Source organism: Marmota monax, unplaced genomic scaffold (genome assembly GCF_021218885.2).
Source record: "Marmota monax isolate L192 unplaced genomic scaffold, Marmota_monax_Labrador192_F-V1.1 WCK01_AAM20220418_F8-fsc00042, whole genome shotgun sequence".
NCBI classification, from domain to species: Eukaryota; Metazoa; Chordata; class Mammalia; order Rodentia; family Sciuridae; genus Marmota; species Marmota monax.
The window spans coordinates 3,358,126-3,377,339 of record NW_026693008.1 but is presented as its reverse complement, the minus strand read 5'-3'; the positions used below and the strand labels follow the sequence as shown (position 1 = coordinate 3,377,339).

At 41.9% G+C, this 19,214-nt stretch overlaps 1 protein-coding gene across 1 annotated transcript in view; it reads left to right on the top strand.

Moving 5' to 3' along the window:
- The first annotated feature begins 5,989 nt into the window (after positions 1–5,989).
- Synpr (synaptoporin) overlaps positions 5,990–19,214 on the top strand; it is a 341,624-nt gene continuing 328,399 nt past the window's right edge. The window contains exons 1-2 of the mRNA XM_058582084.1: positions 5,990–6,239; positions 6,376–6,441. Coding sequence (XP_058438067.1) covers positions 6,222–6,239; positions 6,376–6,441 — 84 coding nt within the window. The 5' untranslated portion in view covers positions 5,990–6,221. The remainder of the gene's footprint in view (positions 6,240–6,375; positions 6,442–19,214) is intronic.

Genomic DNA, 19,214 nt, shown 5'->3' with positions numbered 1-19,214 from the left:
GCAATAGAAACTATATCATCTTTTCCCTGGGAAGTTGTGAGAGTAGGAGGAAAATCTTGACTCTGCTGTTTACTTTCCATAAAACCTTAGCTAAGATTTTTAATTTCTTGGAGTCTGTGGTTTCTTTGCTACATCGTGAGAGAAATGGTACCCGGTTTTAAGGATGATGAAGAAATTAACTTAAGTTTTCTTTTCAAATTCTATCTAATAGTAAGGTATTAAAAGGGTCATAATTATGATTATAAGCACTACTTTTCTTCCATGGTGGCTAATTCGATGCCAGTTTTGATCTTCTCATCTACATATATTCAGGCCTGTCCAAATTTACAAATTTATGCAGATCATTTTTGTTTAAAACATAGAAATATTAAAAGCATTTTATGATGTGAGTTTATGTGAGTTGTCTTTAGCAACTGGATATAGAAGGAAACGCTACTCCCATGTTATAAAATCTAAAATATTGGCATAAGCAATGAGTCTTGTTAAAATGTCATATGTGTGCGCTGGTGCTGCTAAACCCTCAAATATGAATTTTTATGTCAGTTAGGATGAGCCTAAAAACGACCCTATTCAAATGCTAGGAATTCCAATAGGAAGTTTATAAGATTTTATTTTGTGCGTTTTGTGTGTATGCACACATGTGTGTGTGCGTGTGTGTGTGTCAAGGATTGAACTCAGGGACACTTAACCACTGAGTCACATCCCTAAACATTTGTCTATATTTCATCTAGACAAAGCATCTCACTGAGTTGCTCAGGGCCTCACTCAGTTGCTGAGGCTAGCTTGGAACTAGCAATCCTCCTGTCTCAGCCTCCCAAGATGCTGGGATTACAAGCATGTGCCACCATGCCTGGCTGTGATTCACTTTCAATCATATCTTTATGTGTTATATTACATCCACCTAAGACAAAAACAAAAAAGTAAAGATGGTTTTATGGACCTTTAACTTCAGAAATAATGCTATATTTACTATGAAATTAGAATTCTGGGAAATATTTCCACGCCATCGCCTATCCTGTTTATCAATAGCCCTATGTAAACCAAACACACAAATCAGTATACGAGCATGCTAGTGGCCTTTGCTTTCATACTCATTCACTCAGTGACCTAAGGAAAGATTTGGAACATTCAGGTTAGCAGCACCATCACAAACATACGACATTTTGACAAGATTTTCATTCATTACTTAAACAAATATTTTAGATTTTATAACATGTGAGTAATGTTTCCTTCTATATCAAGTTGCTAAAGATAAAATTTTTAAATTACTTTTTTCCTTTTTCTCACAAGAGTCAGAAAGAAGAAATCCAGGCATTTTTTTTAAACTGAGAATAAGATTTAATTTGCCTGAATAATCTAAGTCTTTCAGCACCATGACAGTTTGGTGTTGTACTTTGGCTTCCAGACCAACCCTCTCTGAGACGAAAAAAATGATTGCTTTTGTGACTTCATTTTAAAAATTTGCTTATTTAACCAATACTGAGCTTGACATCTAATATATTTCCCACTGCCAAATAAGCTTTGTGAAGGCAGGGAATTGGGCAAGCTATTTATAGTACCTAGATCAGCACTAGCACCCAAGAGGTACTCGGTCTTTACTTACTGAATGAGCACCAGAATTTCCCAACTTTGGCAATCTATTGGTGTTTTTCCAGATAATTCTTTATCTTGAACAGTTTTCCTCTGCGTTGGAAGATGCTGTGTAGCATCTCTAGTCTTTACTACCTGGATGCCAACAGCACTCCTCGTCACCACCACTGCAGCTGGGACAATCAAAACATTGCCAAAAATATCTCCTGAAGGAAGAAAGGACCCAAATCACCATCTCTTGAGAATGAGATCCACTGCAAGATGGCCTTGGCATGTCAAAGAAAGTCTTCATAAATTTGAGCCCCTCATCTAAAACAAAAGAGCACTTTGGAAATTTCTTAAGTTCCATAGTTACCAAAGGCCACTAAAGTGGATCTTATGCCCCACCAAAGTTAAGATGATCATTGAACCATTTTAATGGGTTTACTAGAATAAAAGAGAAATTATGTTTCTTCATCTTAGGGCAAAGGAGAAGGGTCACCCTCAGCCATGATGATAATATTGTGGCAATGTTTATATCATCTCGCCTGCCTTTCTCAACTTAGTTCTTCAGGGGGAAAAAAAAAGATTTAATTTGCTCAATAATCCAAGTCCTTTGGTAGCGTGGTAGTTTGATTTTTTTTTATAGTTTTGCTGCAAGACGAACCCTCTTTGAGATGAAAGATGATTGTTTTTGTAACTTTGTTGTTTCCAGGTCTGAACCCAGAGCTTCTAACCTCAAAGTCTACAAATTTTTCACATTGCAAACATGCTGTGGAACTCTGGGTTATTTTGGTGATTCAGCTGTTAGAAATGTCGCTGTTTGCTACATTTCTGGAATGTGAAAAGCATCCTCTGACAATGTGCAATTGTTGTCTAAGCTATTACATTGCCATTCGTCACCATTCTGGCTTCCTTCACATGGTGTTTGGAGAACTGGAAAAATATGTTATCATATTAGCAACGAGGAATGTTGGGTGTGAAGAGAGACCTGGGGGAATAGGCTCAGTAATCACACTTCATCTTTGCCAAGTTCTCAACTCCAGTGATATGTAAGTAGGAAAAACTTCATATACACCTCTCTCTCTCTCCCTGTCTAAAGAGATACAAATGTACAGGTGACCTCATGCAAGTGCCTTAGCCTTTCAAGGCATGGATATACTATTATCCATAAAAGGAGAGACTTAGGTGATGCTTAAATGAAGTATATAAGGCAGTTTATATAATACTTAGCATGTAGCAGAAGCTCAAATGATATTAGCCATTAAAATAATTATCATCATGATTCAACCTATGCAGGAGAAGTTATACCCTGTACACTAACTGACTGTAATACAACGAGCAAGGACAATGTCCTAGGATGCAAGAACAATAAGGTTATAGAATCCTAGGGTAGAATTTTGGCTCAGCAACTTTATTACCTGTGTGTGGCAAATGTGTTCCCCCCCACCCCCTGTGGTATTAGGGATTGAACCCAGGGGAATTAACCCCTGAGCTGAATCCCCAGACCTTTTTATGTTTTATTTTGAGACAGGGCCTCTCTAAGTTGCTGAGACTGGCTTTGAACTTGTGATCTTCCTGCCTCAGCCTCCTGAGTTGCTGGGATTACAGGCATGCCCCACTGCGCCCAGCTGTGTGTGTGACAAATATTGTTGTCAATCATCTTAGGTTATGTGGCATAATTGTAATAAAAGACTTCAATATCTCAGCTGCATGTCCATCATGTTTGAGTTTCAGTTCTACTCTTCAGCATATTTGTATCCGGACCCAGGCTGCCACAAGTCACCTCTAGGTAGAAATTATATTCATCATAGTAGAAGGAAATAAGCAAGATGACTGGTTCTCAAAACTTCTCCCCAGAGCTGGGAGCAGTAGCACATGCCTGTAATCCCAGTGGCTTGGGAGGCTAAGACAGGAGGATCATGAGTTCAAAGCCAGCCACAGAAACAGTGAGGCCCTAAGCAACTTAGTAAGACCTTGTCTCTAAAATATAAAAAGAGCCGGGGATGTGGCTCAGTGGTTAAGTGCCCCCCCAATACCAAAAAAAAAAAAAACAACAAAAAAAAACTTCTCCCCAGAAATGCAGTCACTCATTACCTCTCAAATCCAGGGCTACTCCTAGGTTCACAAGGGCAAGGATATGTATAAGGGAAGGACACCGGAGAGAATGACAGGATAGAGTTACAATCTGCCAAGCCTCTGACATGCACCTTCGGGTCCTCACCTTTCTTCTGGTTGAGAATTTACACTTTGAGAGATTATGAAGCGCCAGACTCCGCCCTAGATACGCTATCTACAGACTCTCACGGAGCACTCATAACAACCAGCTAAGGTCAATATTGCTGGTTCCATTTTACAGATTAAAACAAACTGAGGTCCTGCAGGAGTTAAGTAACTTGATCCATATGATCATAAATGACAGGGCACATATTGAATGATGCTAGTCCCCTCCACCTCCATCCCCCTGGAATTGCATAATGGCTTATTTTGGAAACAACGATTTCCAATTGTTTGAGACTCCCTCTGCCTGTAGGAAGAGCAGATAACTGCAGATGGTGCCGTGGCCTGTTGGAGTTCCCACTCACTCCACTGCTAGTCTTTCTCCAACAAAATCCATGGGCAGGGGGCCTCTACGCTAGGTCTGTTTCTTACCCAGTCTTGGCCAGCTGCCTCCCCTCCCAGACTGCAAACTATTCCTTTCCATATCACCCCCTACTCCTAAATATTAAACTCCTGCACATCCCACCCCCACAGAGACATGCACACTCCAAACCTTTTTGGCAAACCTTTGTAATAAACAGATGGACTAACTGTGTTGCTGGGAGACCACTGCATACATGGAATCCAGTCCAAACAGAGGGAGAAGGAAAGGAACATGGCTTCTCAGGGTAGTGGATGAGAGCTCTTCTCTTCCTCTTTCCACCTGCTCTTACACTCTCTTTTCTTTTTCCAACTCCATCTGGCTCAGTTCTATCTTTGTTACCTGCTAACCGACAACCTTGAGTATTCACTTCCCTTTGATAAGCCTTAATTTCCTCATCTCTAAAATGGGAATACTACTACCCCCATTGTGACTATTTGAAGAAATAATGCTCATAAAGCCCTTAGCACAGTTCCTGGCTTATAGAAAGAACTCTGTTGTTGTTATTGTTATTTATTATATTTTTCCATGTTAGACCGCCAACAGACGAAAAAACATACGTGCATCACCACTCACTAAGTTCCAAGAAAAGAGTTTGAGTAATTTTGGAGGAAAGCATCAGAGTCCTATTTGTGATTACTTTAGAGGACCTCACTGGGGGATTGGATCTTAGGTAAAGGATCTCAGTAGAACCTGTATGGATTGGAAAGGTCCTTGAGTTTCTGGGCCTGTTCATTCTTTCTTGACCTGTGTTACCTGAGTTAACTCAGACTCATTCATCTGTTTCCTACTTCAAAATGGGCATAACAGGGTGTCTTGTCTGTCCCTCTAGGGAGATGGCCCGCATTCTTCTTTGAATGTGTGCTCCTTGCTTTGCCCCTAAAGCTTCTCACCCTCCAGATGGCCAGCATTCTCCCTTGAATGTGTATTTCTTACTTTACCCCCAAAGACACACATCTCTCCCTCCCTCCTTACTCCCCTTCTCTCTCTCTCTCCTCTCTCTAGACAACCTGAATTCTCCCTTGAACATGTATTTACTTTCCTAAATAAATCTTTGAGTGTCTTTGAAAAATAAAATCAAATAAACTGGACATACTAATTTGCTCCCTATCTCACACGTGGCCCTGAGGATTACCTGTCTGGCCCGGGGTCCCACACCAAACTTAATTTGTTTCCACCTCTCTCTCCTCTAGCAGGTTCTTCCCAGTCCTGCTTTCACACCTGGCTGGGGGCAGATGCACCTGCTGGGAGGCCCATACCACCTGTGCTTGCTCTCTGCACCTTGGTCCAGACTATGTTGCAATTTCCTGCCCAACTTCTGCTCCCTCCGCGATGCCTATTCTGTTCTTGTTTGTTTGTATGTTAGCTGCCCCAACACCTGGCAGGATCTGGATACCTGATAGATGTTCCACGAAGGAGTAACAAATAGAGATTCTTTGCTGTTCCGGAATCACCAGAATTCCCATACATGCCGGTGGAAGGCGTGGGGATTTTTCTCTCACCTGGAAACGCCTTCTTCCAGGGGACAGTGTCCTGCCCACGATGCCAGCCCGCTGCTCTCCCCAGAAGACAGCTCCAAAGTTTCCCCGGAGCCGGAGGGCAGCGGCGCGCGCGCCCGGGAGCCTGGACCAATGTCTGCGGGTTCTGCCGCGCCCACCTCCTGGCCCGCCCCCCGGAGCACGCGGCTGGCCAATGACAGCCGTCCCCCGGAGGCTCGGCTCTGCCCCCTCCCCTGTTGCCTGTACCCCAGCCCAGCTCTGCCCTCCCCGCCCCTCGGCTGGCTCAGCTGGCCTCCCGGGGCGCTGGGCTCCGGGGCGCAGAGCGAAGGCAGCCGAGCGCGGCGAGCTGGCGCTGGGCAACCGCTCTCCTAGGTCCCCTGCCCTCGCTTGGCTGCTCCCGGGCCTTGCTCCTCCTCCAGCGGGTCCCCAAGACCCTTGTGACCCTGATATCAGTCGAAAGAACTTCATCTAAAAGGGAGCTGGTGGGTGAGAAGACCCAGCAAGGGCGAGCTATGGACCCCGTGAGTCAGGTAAGAGGGGACTGGGCAGGGCGACTGTCGCTGGGAGCTGGGCGGGAATGGCAGGGGACACCGCGGCTTCCGGAGACGCACCCTTAGCCCCTTCCTCACACCTTTGCTTTCTCTCTCTTGTCTTGTCCACCCAAAGCTGGCCTCAGCGGGCACCTTCCGGGCGCTGAAGGAGCCCCTCGCCTTCCTGCGAGCCCTGGAATTGGTGAGTAGCGGAATGTGCACGGGGAGGGGACCGAGGCAGCCAAGTATCAGGTGAGGACAGGTCAGGTGGGGTGCTCTCTGCTCGGTTCTGCTCAAAACCCGGTCTTCACAACCCTTACTTGGTTCCTGCCCACTCCCAAGGTGCTATTGTGGGGTGGCAGGGCAGGAAAGAGGGACCATGGCTGGAAGCCCAAGGAAGTGTCATCTCACCTCACAGCTGGCAAAAGGCGCAGGGGCTGTTAGGAGAAGCCTCTTCCCTCTTCGGGAGATGGGGAGGGAGCGGGAAAAGCTGCCGCGGGGCTTTGGCAGAAGCCAGAATATCAACTGGACCTTTGCAGATGAGTGGGGAGGAGAGGAGGGACTCAGATTAAATATTACAGCGGGGAGGACTTGTCCAAGATGGAAAAGTTGGTCAGCACTGGGACAGCTCCTCGTCAGGACCGTGGTTCACAGCTCCCAGGGAGCTCCAACTGGAGAGGCACAGCGGCTCTGCTGCTAAAGATGCTGGAGTCAAGAGGGGTACCCCTAACCCACCCATTGCAACTCCTGTGCTCTGGCCACTCCTGCAGGGCTCTTTGGGTACTTCCTAGAAGAGGCCACCAGCCTTCTTTGTGTAGCTTTCCTCAGCGACTGGGTTTTAGGAAGTTAGATTTCCTCCTCCGTTTTATCTCCCCTTTTTAAAAAATCACCCTGAGCGTCTTATGGCAATTTGTCTATGGACAGAGGAAAAAGGCACAGAAATGATTTCTCACGGGGGGGGGGCATAGAACAGTGTCTGTGTGGTTGGCTGAGATGACAGTTATGCAGAGTGAAATCTGCAGGTCACACATTTCTTCTTGCTGGGAGCTCTGAAAGGCAAGCAAACCTATCTGAACAGAAAGTTCAAAGCCCGTCATGTAGCATTAATCACAGGCCCTAACAGTGACTAGCTGAGAAATTATGTAAGAGCCTGCTCTATGCTCCCAGACCTGAGCTCTGTATATCTGGCTCTGGCTACACAACTGTGGAGCTTGTTGACATGCATGATCTACAAGATAATCACATGTGCCTTGTTTGTAGGTCTAAATAAAAATACCTGAATATATCAATTTGACATCCATCAAGACAGCTTTTGGAATGCTTGAACTAGAGATTCTGAGCTCGCTAGTCTGATCATATTTCACTGGCAACCAAATGAAACAAAACAAGCAAATACTTGGCCTTTCAATCACCATTTTCTGTAAAAGAGTGGCTTTGGGGATCAACATTATTCTCACAACAAAGTTCAAAGACCTGACATCATTTTCTGACATAATGTCTGACTGTCTCACATGTCACTTACCTGAAATATTAGTCTGTGTTATTTCACATTCTGCTTTCACATAATTTTTTTTTTTACCATACCTTACCACATAGCCTCTTCTGGTATATTTCAAAATGGGGTCCATCTGGATGAGCTGGTTTAAATGACAGATTTCTAGAACCCAAATCAAAATATCACCCATCAATCTTCATTTTAAGCAAGCTATCTGGATGATTCTTATTATATTCATATTAAAGAAACACTAGCCTGAGCTGTACCTGGAGGTCCCTCCAAAACTCAAAAGCTCTTTCTTGCTCAGTATCCTTGCTATTTTTCTTCAAACTGTTTGGAACACCCTTCTACTCAAGTCTAGGGGGGAAAATGTTGTCTTTTACCTCAGCTTAAATGTTAACTTCTCAATGTTGATCATTCTCATATTTACTTCTTCCCCTTAACTCTACCCCCAAATGAATGATTTGTTCCATTATTTAGACTCCCATTGCATTTTATTCATTAATTTGTTCAGAGAATTTATCACACCAAGTTGTACTGCAATATAGTCTTTTTTTCTTGGGGGGGGGTGCATGTGTGCGCGTGCACACACGGGTATGTGCATGCTTGCGTGTGCATGTGTGTAGGGAGGGGTAATAGAAGTGAAGTTACTATGTTTAAAATATTTTCAGCCCTTCTGCAAGGATTCCGAGGCTCTATGATGAAGGTTTCCTATTTTTTTCCCTAATAAATCAGTCACTGGACTCTTATTTGTGCAAGAGAGCATGAATAATGGACAAAGAAAACTCAAAAAGCCAGATAAATTAGTTGGTTGATCTACATTTAAAAAGATCCATGTTAGAGACATGAGAGGGGAAAGAGAGAAAATGCTAGAGGCTTAGAATATTTAAAGAACTGGATAGAGAGGAAGACAGTATTTTCTGTGTGCATGCAGTGCCATGAAGAGTCTCTGAGCTATCTTTTTCTGCAGGAGTTATTGACAAATGAAAGGGAATGTAATCTCTTAGTGCCACAAAATATGTTCCATTCATCTCTGCTTTTCTCTCTAGTTCCTTTCATAGGGACTACAAAACAGTAAATGATCAACAAATGTTGTAAATTGATCATGACAACTTTAAAAAATATCCTCTTTCTCAGTTTTTGTGGAAGTTTTACAGAGAAATGGACAGTAACTCGAAAGCTGGTAGTTTCCAAAGTTTTTAAGCTACAATCCTTTTCTTTTTGGGGTTTATGCTGTAGAAATAAAAGTGCATGTGAAGATATTTGTCATAGGGTTCTTTGGATGCTATAATTAATCACCATAAACTCAGTAGTTGGTAAACTACAGAAATTTATTTCTCACAGTTCTGAAGCCTGAAAATGTGAGATCAAGGTGCCGGTAGATTCAGTGTCTGGTGAGGGCCCACTTTCTGGTTCATAGATAACACCTTCTTGCCATCTTCACATGGCAGAAGTGAAGGACACTGGTCTCTTCACCCTTTATGAGGGCACTAATCCCATTCACAAGGGCCCCATCCATATAAGCAAATCATCTGCCAAAGGCACCACTGCCTAATAACATCTCTTTGGGGATTAGGTTTCCAAATGTAAATTTTGGAGAGGACACAAACATTCAGACCATTGCAATATGTTCAAGGATATTTACTGCAACATCTTCTGTAATGGAAAGAATTGGAAACAACTAGTAAGTCCATTACAGAAAAACAATTAAAGTATAACTCATGTACATCATGAGATACTATACTTCCATTAAAAAGAATGAATGAAATGAATATCCATTGACCTAGAGGTCAATACATGTAATTGTGTGTATAAAATTGTTACATAAAAGAAAATGGGTATTTATTTTTTTTTTGCATTTGATAACATTGTTAAATGGGGAAAGAGCAAGTTTGTTTCTTTGAATCAACATGAGAGTGATTTATTCTATCAGGTGTCCAATTAGTATACAGTGTGAAATAGGATTTTTATAAAAATAAAGTATGGTTTTCTGCATAAGTGTATGTACGTGTGGAATTTGACAAGCATAGAGGAAAGCATAGATGTATACCACTGAAATTTTAAAAAGTGATTTTTTAAGGGTGTAATTCTGTGTGCAGTGGGCAGAGAATGGGTGAGACTGAAGAAAAACTGTATGTGCAGTTTTTCACAGGTCTACCACTTGCAAACAGTTATACACACGAGTGGTTCTTAAAGATAACCCACATTTTAAATAATTTCCTATAGATTGTCCATAGAAAGTGGTATTACCTCTCCAGGCATCTGGATTTATGGCCTTATGGGAGAAAATGTACTTTCTATATATGTCCTTTCCTTAGGAAGCCTGATGGATACAGTAGATTTAAAGTCTTAATAACCTATAAATGTCAAGCCTTGAGGGAAAAGCTTTAGCCAATTTTGAAGACTTCCAGGCAAAGAGTCCACATCCTTAATCTCCACTTAAATTAGGTCAGGAGAGTTGTCACTAGCCTTTGGGTCAAAACAGAAATTCGGGACAGAGCACTGACTCTGGTGGTCTGTTCCATTTGTTCCCAAGTGATAAAATAGATTCTGAAAATCTCTTACACCACCATTTTGGAGTTGGTGTAAGAAATCAGATTTATCCTCTTCTCATACTGATTCTGAATCTCTGTGTAGATGTAGTCTTGTCTCGTACCAATCATTCTTATTTCACCACATCGATACTTGACCAGTGTGGTCCTTTGGTCTTTTCTTTTTCTTTTCCTTTTAAATAATTATATTAACATATTCTTTCTTTCTTCTGGATTTGCAATCGTGGGTGCATGTGAAATGGAAAGTGGAGGACCTATCACATCTGCAGTGTGCAGGACCACATTGGTACACTTGCAAGAGCATCAAAAGAACTTAACCTTCCCCCAAATGATGTCCTCATCATATCCTGGTTCAGCGCTATGGCTCCAGATTCTGTCCTTATGGAATCAGCTGCTTGAGTCAACATGCCTGGTTCCTCCAATTCTTTCATCTCCAATCCTATTTTTTATTTTTATTTTTTTGGTAACGAGATTGAACCCAGGAATACTTGACCACTGAGCCACATCCCCAGCCCTATTTTGTATTTTATTTAGAGACAGGGTCTCACTGAGTTGCTTAGTGCCTTGCTTTGGCTGAGGCTGGCTTTGAACTTGCGATGCTCCTGCCTCAGCCTCCCCAGCTGCTGGATTTACAGGCAAGTGCCACCACCTCTGCTCCAACCCTAATTTTGCTTTATCAGTTCTGCTATGTCTCGTGCACTTCATATTTCAATTCTATCTGTCTTTTCTGCCTCTGTGACTCCCAAGGAGGTTAGCTGATCCAGAAATGCAGTATTTCTGATATATGAAGTATAGTCCTACTTCATTTAAATGGAAGCAGTAGCAGCGATATCATATTTATTCCTGCACTTAAATTCTGAGCTGTTTCCCAAGCAACACCATACTGCTTTCTTGATCTTAATAGATAACATTTATGACTCATGTTAGTGATAACAAAGTGGAGCATGTCATTATAAATGCAATATAATAATAGTTACTCTTTTAAAACTCCCATGAGAGAGATGACAAGTGCTACGTTCCTTGCACAAACTTCCTAGGAAGTCCTAAACCATGGTACATCAGCACGGTGGATCTGTGTGGCTCCAGCCTTTCACCATGAGGTTCAAGGATGTTAACCAATCATCAGGAACAAAACTGTAGGAAATGTCAAAGCCAAGATGTAAGCAGTCCCACTCTAAACTATACTCCCTTATATGCTACAATCTTCTGTTCCCTCCCACTGGGCAGACATTTGCTCTATCTTATCCCTAATCCTCAAAGAAATGTTAAAAGGTAGATGTTATCCATGTTTCAGGTTTATCTCACTCATTAAGTTATATATTTGAGATCTTTTCTGAAAATACCAAGGAGCATTTGTATTTAGAGACAAGTTCAACAGACATCATCTTGTGTATTTGGGGCTTTATTTTCTATTGGCTATTAATTGACCGAGGTAAAGTTCAATTAAAAACCAGTGTATTTTCATTTAGAATGTGCAGAAGATTTTGATTATAAGGCAATAATTTAATCTTACTTACAGTCACTCATTTTTGTTAAAAATACGTGTACATGAGACAACTCTCCCCCTCCATCAAGTATAAACAAGACAGGGATTTTTTTTTTTTTTTTTTTGTACCAGGGATTGAACCCAGGGATATTTAACCACTGAGCCACATCCCCAGCCCCCTACCCTTATTTTTCTTTTTCTTTTATTTAGATATAGGGTCTTACTGAGTTGCTTAGGGCTTCACTAAGTTGCTGAGGCTGGCTGTGAACCTGCAATCCTCCTACCTCAGCCTCCCGAGCTGCTGGGATTACAGGCCACTGTGCCAGCAAGACAAGGAATTCTAATATAAAAATTTAAATCCTAAGCAGCAATGTTCCATTGAGGGTGTGATGTAATTTAAAACTGCATTAATTATACCTTTCTAGCCTGTCAATTAGCGGCAAAAATTGTGTGCTGATGGAATATGAATTGATAGATACACAATAAAAAGAGTGAATGACTTCTGCACTTGGTGCTTTCCTGAGTTTATGAAGACTGTGGTGTTTGGCCCCACAAATACAGAAAGAAAAAAAAAGGAAAAGGGAGAGATAAGGGTCAGAGAGATTTCCTATGGATTTGAATCCACATTTCACTCTTTACTCGCTTGGCTACCTTGGGCAAGTTATTTAGCTTACTAGACTTTTACCTTTCTCACCTATAAGATAGAGGTAAAAACAGCTCCTACTTTTAAAGGTTACTGAAGTGGTAAAATGATCTAGCCCATGAAAAATATCTCACAAAATCTCTAAGCTAAAGTGCAAATACAGCAAAAGGCTATAAATAAGTGCTCGATACATTATTATAAAAGTGATAATGATGATGTTTCCAATTTTAATGATGATGAAAAAGGTGGAAAGAGAAATCCATCAGAGAGTGATCTGGGGCATTAGGGTTACCTTTTTGCAAATTAGATGTTTGAGAGTTTCTGAAGTACAAAAGCTATATATATATACCTTTGCTCGTCTCTCTTTTGAGCCCCTCCGTCTCTATCATCTAGATGCTACTAGACTCATTTTTACCAAAGCACAAGTGACTTTCCAAGGAGCTTCTTCTTGGAATATTCACCTTTTAGAGAACATTCCAGAAGGGCTAGTGTTGATCCTAAAGGAGAAGATCCAATGGAAGAATTTCAGGCATTGGACCCTGGAGGATTGTTGGGTGAAGTATGGAGAGAGAATGTTCCTGATCTTCCTCAAATCATAGTCCTTAGTCATTTGCCTACACTGGAAAGGGTTACAGTGTGTCCAGTTGAATTTTCCAGAGTAGAACTGACCCCTCATGGGGTCAGCAATGGGTACCTACTAAGCAGATGCTCCATGACCTTGGGACTGTCCCAAATAGGAACCAGAGAGGCACCCTAGAATCCTGCTGAAGTAAAGGCATTCTCTGTGGCCGGGAGGATTTGCATCAAGCCCTGACCCATCTATAAGGCCAGAAGAAAAATAGTCATGCTTTAGTAGGAAAAAAAGAATCCCAGGAAAATGTGTTCAGAACCCCCCGGTTATTTTGCTGCAGCCGGGCTGCGGCACAGAACCACGAGTTTCTGTTGAGTCTTAATCTTCTACAGGCATGTATCCGACTTTTGCTGTATTTGTACAGCATTTTATTAGCTTAGCTTTCCTTCAAGAGCCTGTCTCCTTCTCATCTGTAAATTGGAAAGAATACCCCTTGCCTACTTCCTTATAGCACGGGGAATTTTAAAAAAAGATCAAGCCTGTAAATGCACATGGCAGACCATTAAATATCCTCCAAAGGTGAAAAACAATTGTGATCATAGTGGTGATGATTACAAACAAACACTCCCCCCCCCCAACCTAAGTGCCTCTGGACAGCGTAAGATAGTTGCTGGAGAGAAGCTATGGTGAACATGAGAAGCCAGTCTCTGCTCTCTGAAATTCTGTGCTCTTCCCAGCCCCTCTCCACCCTCCAGCTCCCTCCCACTCTCTTTTGTCTCTGGAACCTACATGAATGAACTGAGCTTCCAGTTGAAACGAATCCAGCATCCCAACTTGTAGGATGGGAGGAGGCCCACCCTCACCCTTTTAACTCTCCTACCAATTTCTTCCTCTGTCCACATTTCACATTTCTTCCATTTGGGGGGTCCCAAAGATGGTTTCTCGCTGGTCTGATGGACTTTTGCACATGCTGATTCCACTCCAGAGAACATGCTTTCTCTTGCTTCTCACTCGATCACACTTAGCTGGTGAATTCTTCTCCCCTCTTCAGGTGTCAGCATGAATGTCACCGAATAGGGGGGACTTGCTAGATGAGGTCACCTCCTGATGGATCCCAGGGCACACTCATTAGTGACATGTTTACATTCTAGCTTCGTAACCAGACTAAATGCTCCATGAGGACAGGGATCTGGCTTGTCTCCGTCATCTGAATATTCTAAGTATCTAACACAGCACCTGGCACCTTAGAAGGGCTAACTCCAGGAGCTGCAAATCCTACCAAAATACCAGACAACTGATGCTTAATAAGTACTGGTTGAAGGAAGTGAGGGGATGAAGAAAGAGAACAAAGACGGAATAAAGGGATGTAGAGAACATCTTGGATGGAGTTTAAATCCCCCTTCATCAAATCCATTGGGAAGAGGAATAGTAAAGACTCCCATTGAAATAATTGTTTATCTGCTAGTCTTGGGTATGGAGGAGTTAATTCACATAGGCTGACTGCTCTGTGGAGGGAAGAGGGTGCCCACAGTAGGGGTACCCACTGTGGAGGATAATTTTCCCTAAAACAAGTGCAAGAACTTAAACAGGCTGTTATGGCTGGATGTGAGGTGTCCCCCAAAAGCTCACGTGTGAAACAGTGCAAGAAGGTGTGGAGGAGACATGACTGGATTGTGAGGGCCTTAACCCAACCAGTGAATGGATCCCTGATGGGATTAACTGGGTGGTAACTGGAGGCAGGTGGGTGTGGCTGGAGGAGGGGGCATTGGGGGCGTGGCTTTGGGGTCTCTATTTGTCTCTGGAGAGTGGAGTCTCTCTCTGCTTCCTGATCACCATGTGAGCTGCTTCCCTCCACCACACTCTTCCTCCATGATGTCCTGCCTCCCCTCGAGCCCGGAGGAATGGAGCCTGCTGTCTATGGACGGAGACCTCTGAAACCGTGAGCCCCCAAATAAACTTTTCCTCCTCTACAGTTGTTCTGGTCAGGTCCTTTTGTCACAGCAGCAAAAAAAGCTGACTAAAATAGAGGCCCAGTCCTTGTGTCTTGGGGTTCATGGCAATAAGCAGCAAGAGTGTCATGGCTAGTTGCTGCCATAATGTGTCTCGGTCACTGGCCTGCCTGCCCTCTCAGCATATTTATTCCCTTTCTGCTTTCCATGATTCTTGTCTCATGTCCTAAGAGAAGGACCATGATTATCCCAGCTATCTTTTTTTTTTTTTTTTCAGTTTAGATACAACTTTCAGCCCCAGGTCAAATCATAAGTCAATAGCTACTCTATGCATTGGTTGCCCCTAGGTCACATGCCTTCTGCTGTCCTGTCGCTTGTGTCCTGAATAAAAGGTCATGAGAGTCAAAACATTCCCTTCTGGACTGTTCTTTCAACTGGAACTGTGGGAGGCGCAGTTTTTCATTAAGGGTGTAGCAGGCTAGTGAGAGGTCTACATATACGGTGTAAGAAGACATGATCTGGTTCACCTGGGCTTCCTTCAGCAAAGTAACACTGGGGATTTCTCAAGAGGTTGATATAGTTCTGGGGACCAGCATTCCTGAATTCTCTGATTGAAGGATCCTGTGCTGGATTCACACTGCTGATATTATTCAAAGGGGTGAAATGGGCTCCACTAATTTGCACCATCTTATAAATATTTTTTAAGTTCTTCTTTTTAGTTATACATGACAACAGAATGTATTTCGACATATTATACCTACATGGAGTGTAACTTCTCATTCTTGTCGTTGGACATGATGTGGAGTTTCCCTGGTCGTGTGTTCATATATGAACACGAGAAAGTTCTGTCCCATTCATTCCACTGTCTTTCCTATTCCCATCCCCCTCCCTGCCCTTCATTTTTCTCTGTCTGATCCAGAGTACCACCCTATGCACACTCTTATTGTGTGTTAGCATCTGCACCATCTTTTTCATTAGTGGAAGCATCTTCTAGAAGGAATGTTGTCTAAGAAGGAATGTTGTCTAATGTTGATACAGGCCACTTGTGAATGACAAGGTACTGCAGCTTTATTGCTATGTTGCTAGGTTAACTCAGCTCTGGCCATTAATGTTAGAAGATTGCATTAATTATTGCATTCGTGTGTGTGTGTGTGTGTGTGTGTGTGTTTATTAATAAGGTAGAAAACAGATTGCTCAGCTTGCTTCCTGGGATACAACTGTTTGAGGCAAGAGAAAGGAAGAATTGGTTGATGAGGTGAAAAAAAAAAAAAAACTGTGAAAAATGTAGCAGGCCCCATGGGGCCTGAAGGAGCCTTAGAATCTGTCTTAGGCTGGGATTCTGGATTTTTTTTCCAGCCATGGAAAGTGGAGCAGATTGCATCATTATTCGGATCCTCAGGGATCCACAGCCATCAAATGAAGATAATAAGAGTTACAACTTTTGGATGCTTGGGATGGTTAGGTTGTTATGGAATGACCACTCAGAAAACACTCTAAGTCCAGATTTAAATCAAATTAGAGAGTCTTTTTACTATCTGACCAGAGACTGTTCTTCCCAGAGTCCAAGTGAACTTACAGGAGAACAGCAACTGTCTGTGACTGGGGCAGAGTATTTAAAGGGAGAAACCACATGTTATGAAATCTGCAAGTTGCAAGCAAGCAGGATACAAGGGCTGAGAATGCAGTTAGCAGAGCAAAAACAGCCCTATCATGATCTATAGGGGTCTACACCCGCATTTGTAGTGTGTACACAAAAACAATTTTAAGAATATTAAGAACAGCCTATATAACAAGTTTAGAAAAGAGTCATAATATGGAGTCACTATGACTAATCTATTGCCTATGACTATATTGACTTAACCTTGTCTATAGCTATGTTAACCTATAAGCCTGTACTTACCCATACACCTTACAGCTTAAATCCTGTGTCTTATAAATCCTAGTATTATAAGATTATTGTCCTACTGTTGCTTATGCTTACTCATGAGAAACTTATGTTTATTGCTCCTAACTTATAACTAGAGTAACTTAACATTATTTACCTTATAATAATATTATCTTACTTATTAAATTTTATAATTTATAATCTGTAATTTATATATCTATATTGGCTGAGCTTAGACTATAACAAGGTAAGGAAAAACAAGCATAATGTCCAGCAATGCTGTGCCTACTACCACCCCTTCTTACTGAGGAAGAGGTTTTCAAAAATGATGAGGTATTTAAAAATACAGTTAACATTCCTAAAGTTTCTAGCACTTTACAAACATAAAGGTTGCTCAATATGGTATTGTTATGTTGGGGTTTTGTTTCTATTATCTTCCTAAGAGGAGAATGTTGTGAGATGATCATAAACCATACCCAGATGGTATTAATACTAATGCACTGAGACCAGCAGTTTGCTAAATGCCATAGAGACATTATTTCATTTGATTTGAAATGCCTTATAAAGGACTAATCAATGACTTCCTTTATAAGTGGAAGGATTGAACCATTTCCCTAAATTCACACAGCTAGTGTGGGATAGAACTGAGGCAAATGAATGCCAGATCCCATGTGCTCCATCATTTTTTGCATTGTCTCTCATTAATACAGATTATCCAGTTATTCCTAGTCTTGGTTTTGAATGACTTTACCACTGTAAACATCAGGGAAAAAATATACACATATATTTCAAATATATATAAGTATATATGTGTGTATATATATGATACATACACATATATATGATGTAATGTACATAATATATATATTATATACACCCATACATGTATTTAAAATAATGTCTTCCATATGTATGGAATAATTTTTAAATTGTTCTAATTAATTTATTTAAAGATTTTAAAAGTTCTTCTCATTACCAATTCAGTTCCCTTTCTACTATCTCATGCAACCAGAGAACAAAGCAAAATTTAAGTACCCTCCTAATGTCTAGATCGGTCAAAATCTTCTGAGGGAACTTTTTTACTTCTCAAAAATATTCCTCTTCCCTGAGAAAATGTTTTTGATCTTGTGCATCTTTTCTAACAAAAATATCCATTCACTGATCCATTCTATAAAGAAATTTAAATTCAGAAATGTGCTGTTGACACATGCCTACTGTTTTACTCACCTTTTTCACTGCCATGACTAAAAGGACTCAACCAAAACAAAGAGGAGCAAAGGTTTATTTAGGGCTCAGAGTTTCAGAGGTCGAAGTCCACAGACAGCAGGCTCCATTCCTCGGGGCTCGAGGGGAGGCAGGACATCATGGAGGAAGAGTGTGGTGGAGGGAAGCAGCTCACATGGTGATCAGGAAGCAGAGAGAGACTCCACTCTCCAGAGACAAATAGAGACCCCAAAGCCACGCCCCCAATGCCCCCTCCTCCAGCCACACCCACCTGCCTCCAGTCACCACCCAGTTAATCCTATCATGGATCCATTCACTGGTTGGGTTAAGGCTCTCACAATCCAGTCATGTCTCCTCCACACCTTCTTGCACTGTCTCACACATGAGCCTTTGGGGGACATCACATCTAAACTGTAACACCTACAAAGACATCTGCAAAATTCAGAAGGGATCTGGATATTTAGTGAGATCATGAACATTTAAATTCTTTTTGGATTCTCAGGAAATTCTTAAACAGTTTCCGTCATGGATGATGGGGAAGCAAAAGCATTTTCCCTGCATATTGTGTGATGAGTGTGTGCGTGTGTGTGCGCACATGTGCGCAAGTTACAATTCTTTAGATGTGTTATTTGAGAGTATTTGTGAGCCAGATAAGACATACCCTTGTGGCTTGAACAGGAAGTGCTCACTCATCCATTTGGCTTCCTTGAGGCTGTTTGGTTGCAATGATGCTTTGGTCTGCACTTGATAGATAGTTGGCACTCCTGCTGAGATCTTTCCTGAAATAGGTATTCAGAAGAACAGAGAAGGTAAGAATGATACTAGAAAATGACAAGGCATTAACCTGTGACCTGAGACAAGCATGGAAAACTCCAAAGATTTGTAGCTGGAAGAGGCGTTGGCTGGTTGAATAGTGCTTATTATTACAATTTAGAATGTGCTGGATTGGAGCCATACAAGTTTGGGCTCAACCACAGACCTGGGATATGTTCATGAGCAAATCGGCTTCATGGGACCTCAAAGGTTTTTAGGGATTTTACCCTAAAGAAGTGCTTACATGATAAAGACAAACTAACAACTGAGAAACTTTGGGCAAATTCCTTTATGTCTCTGTCAATTTTTTGAACTGGGACATGAGGATAAACATCAATAACACAGAATTGTGGAGTA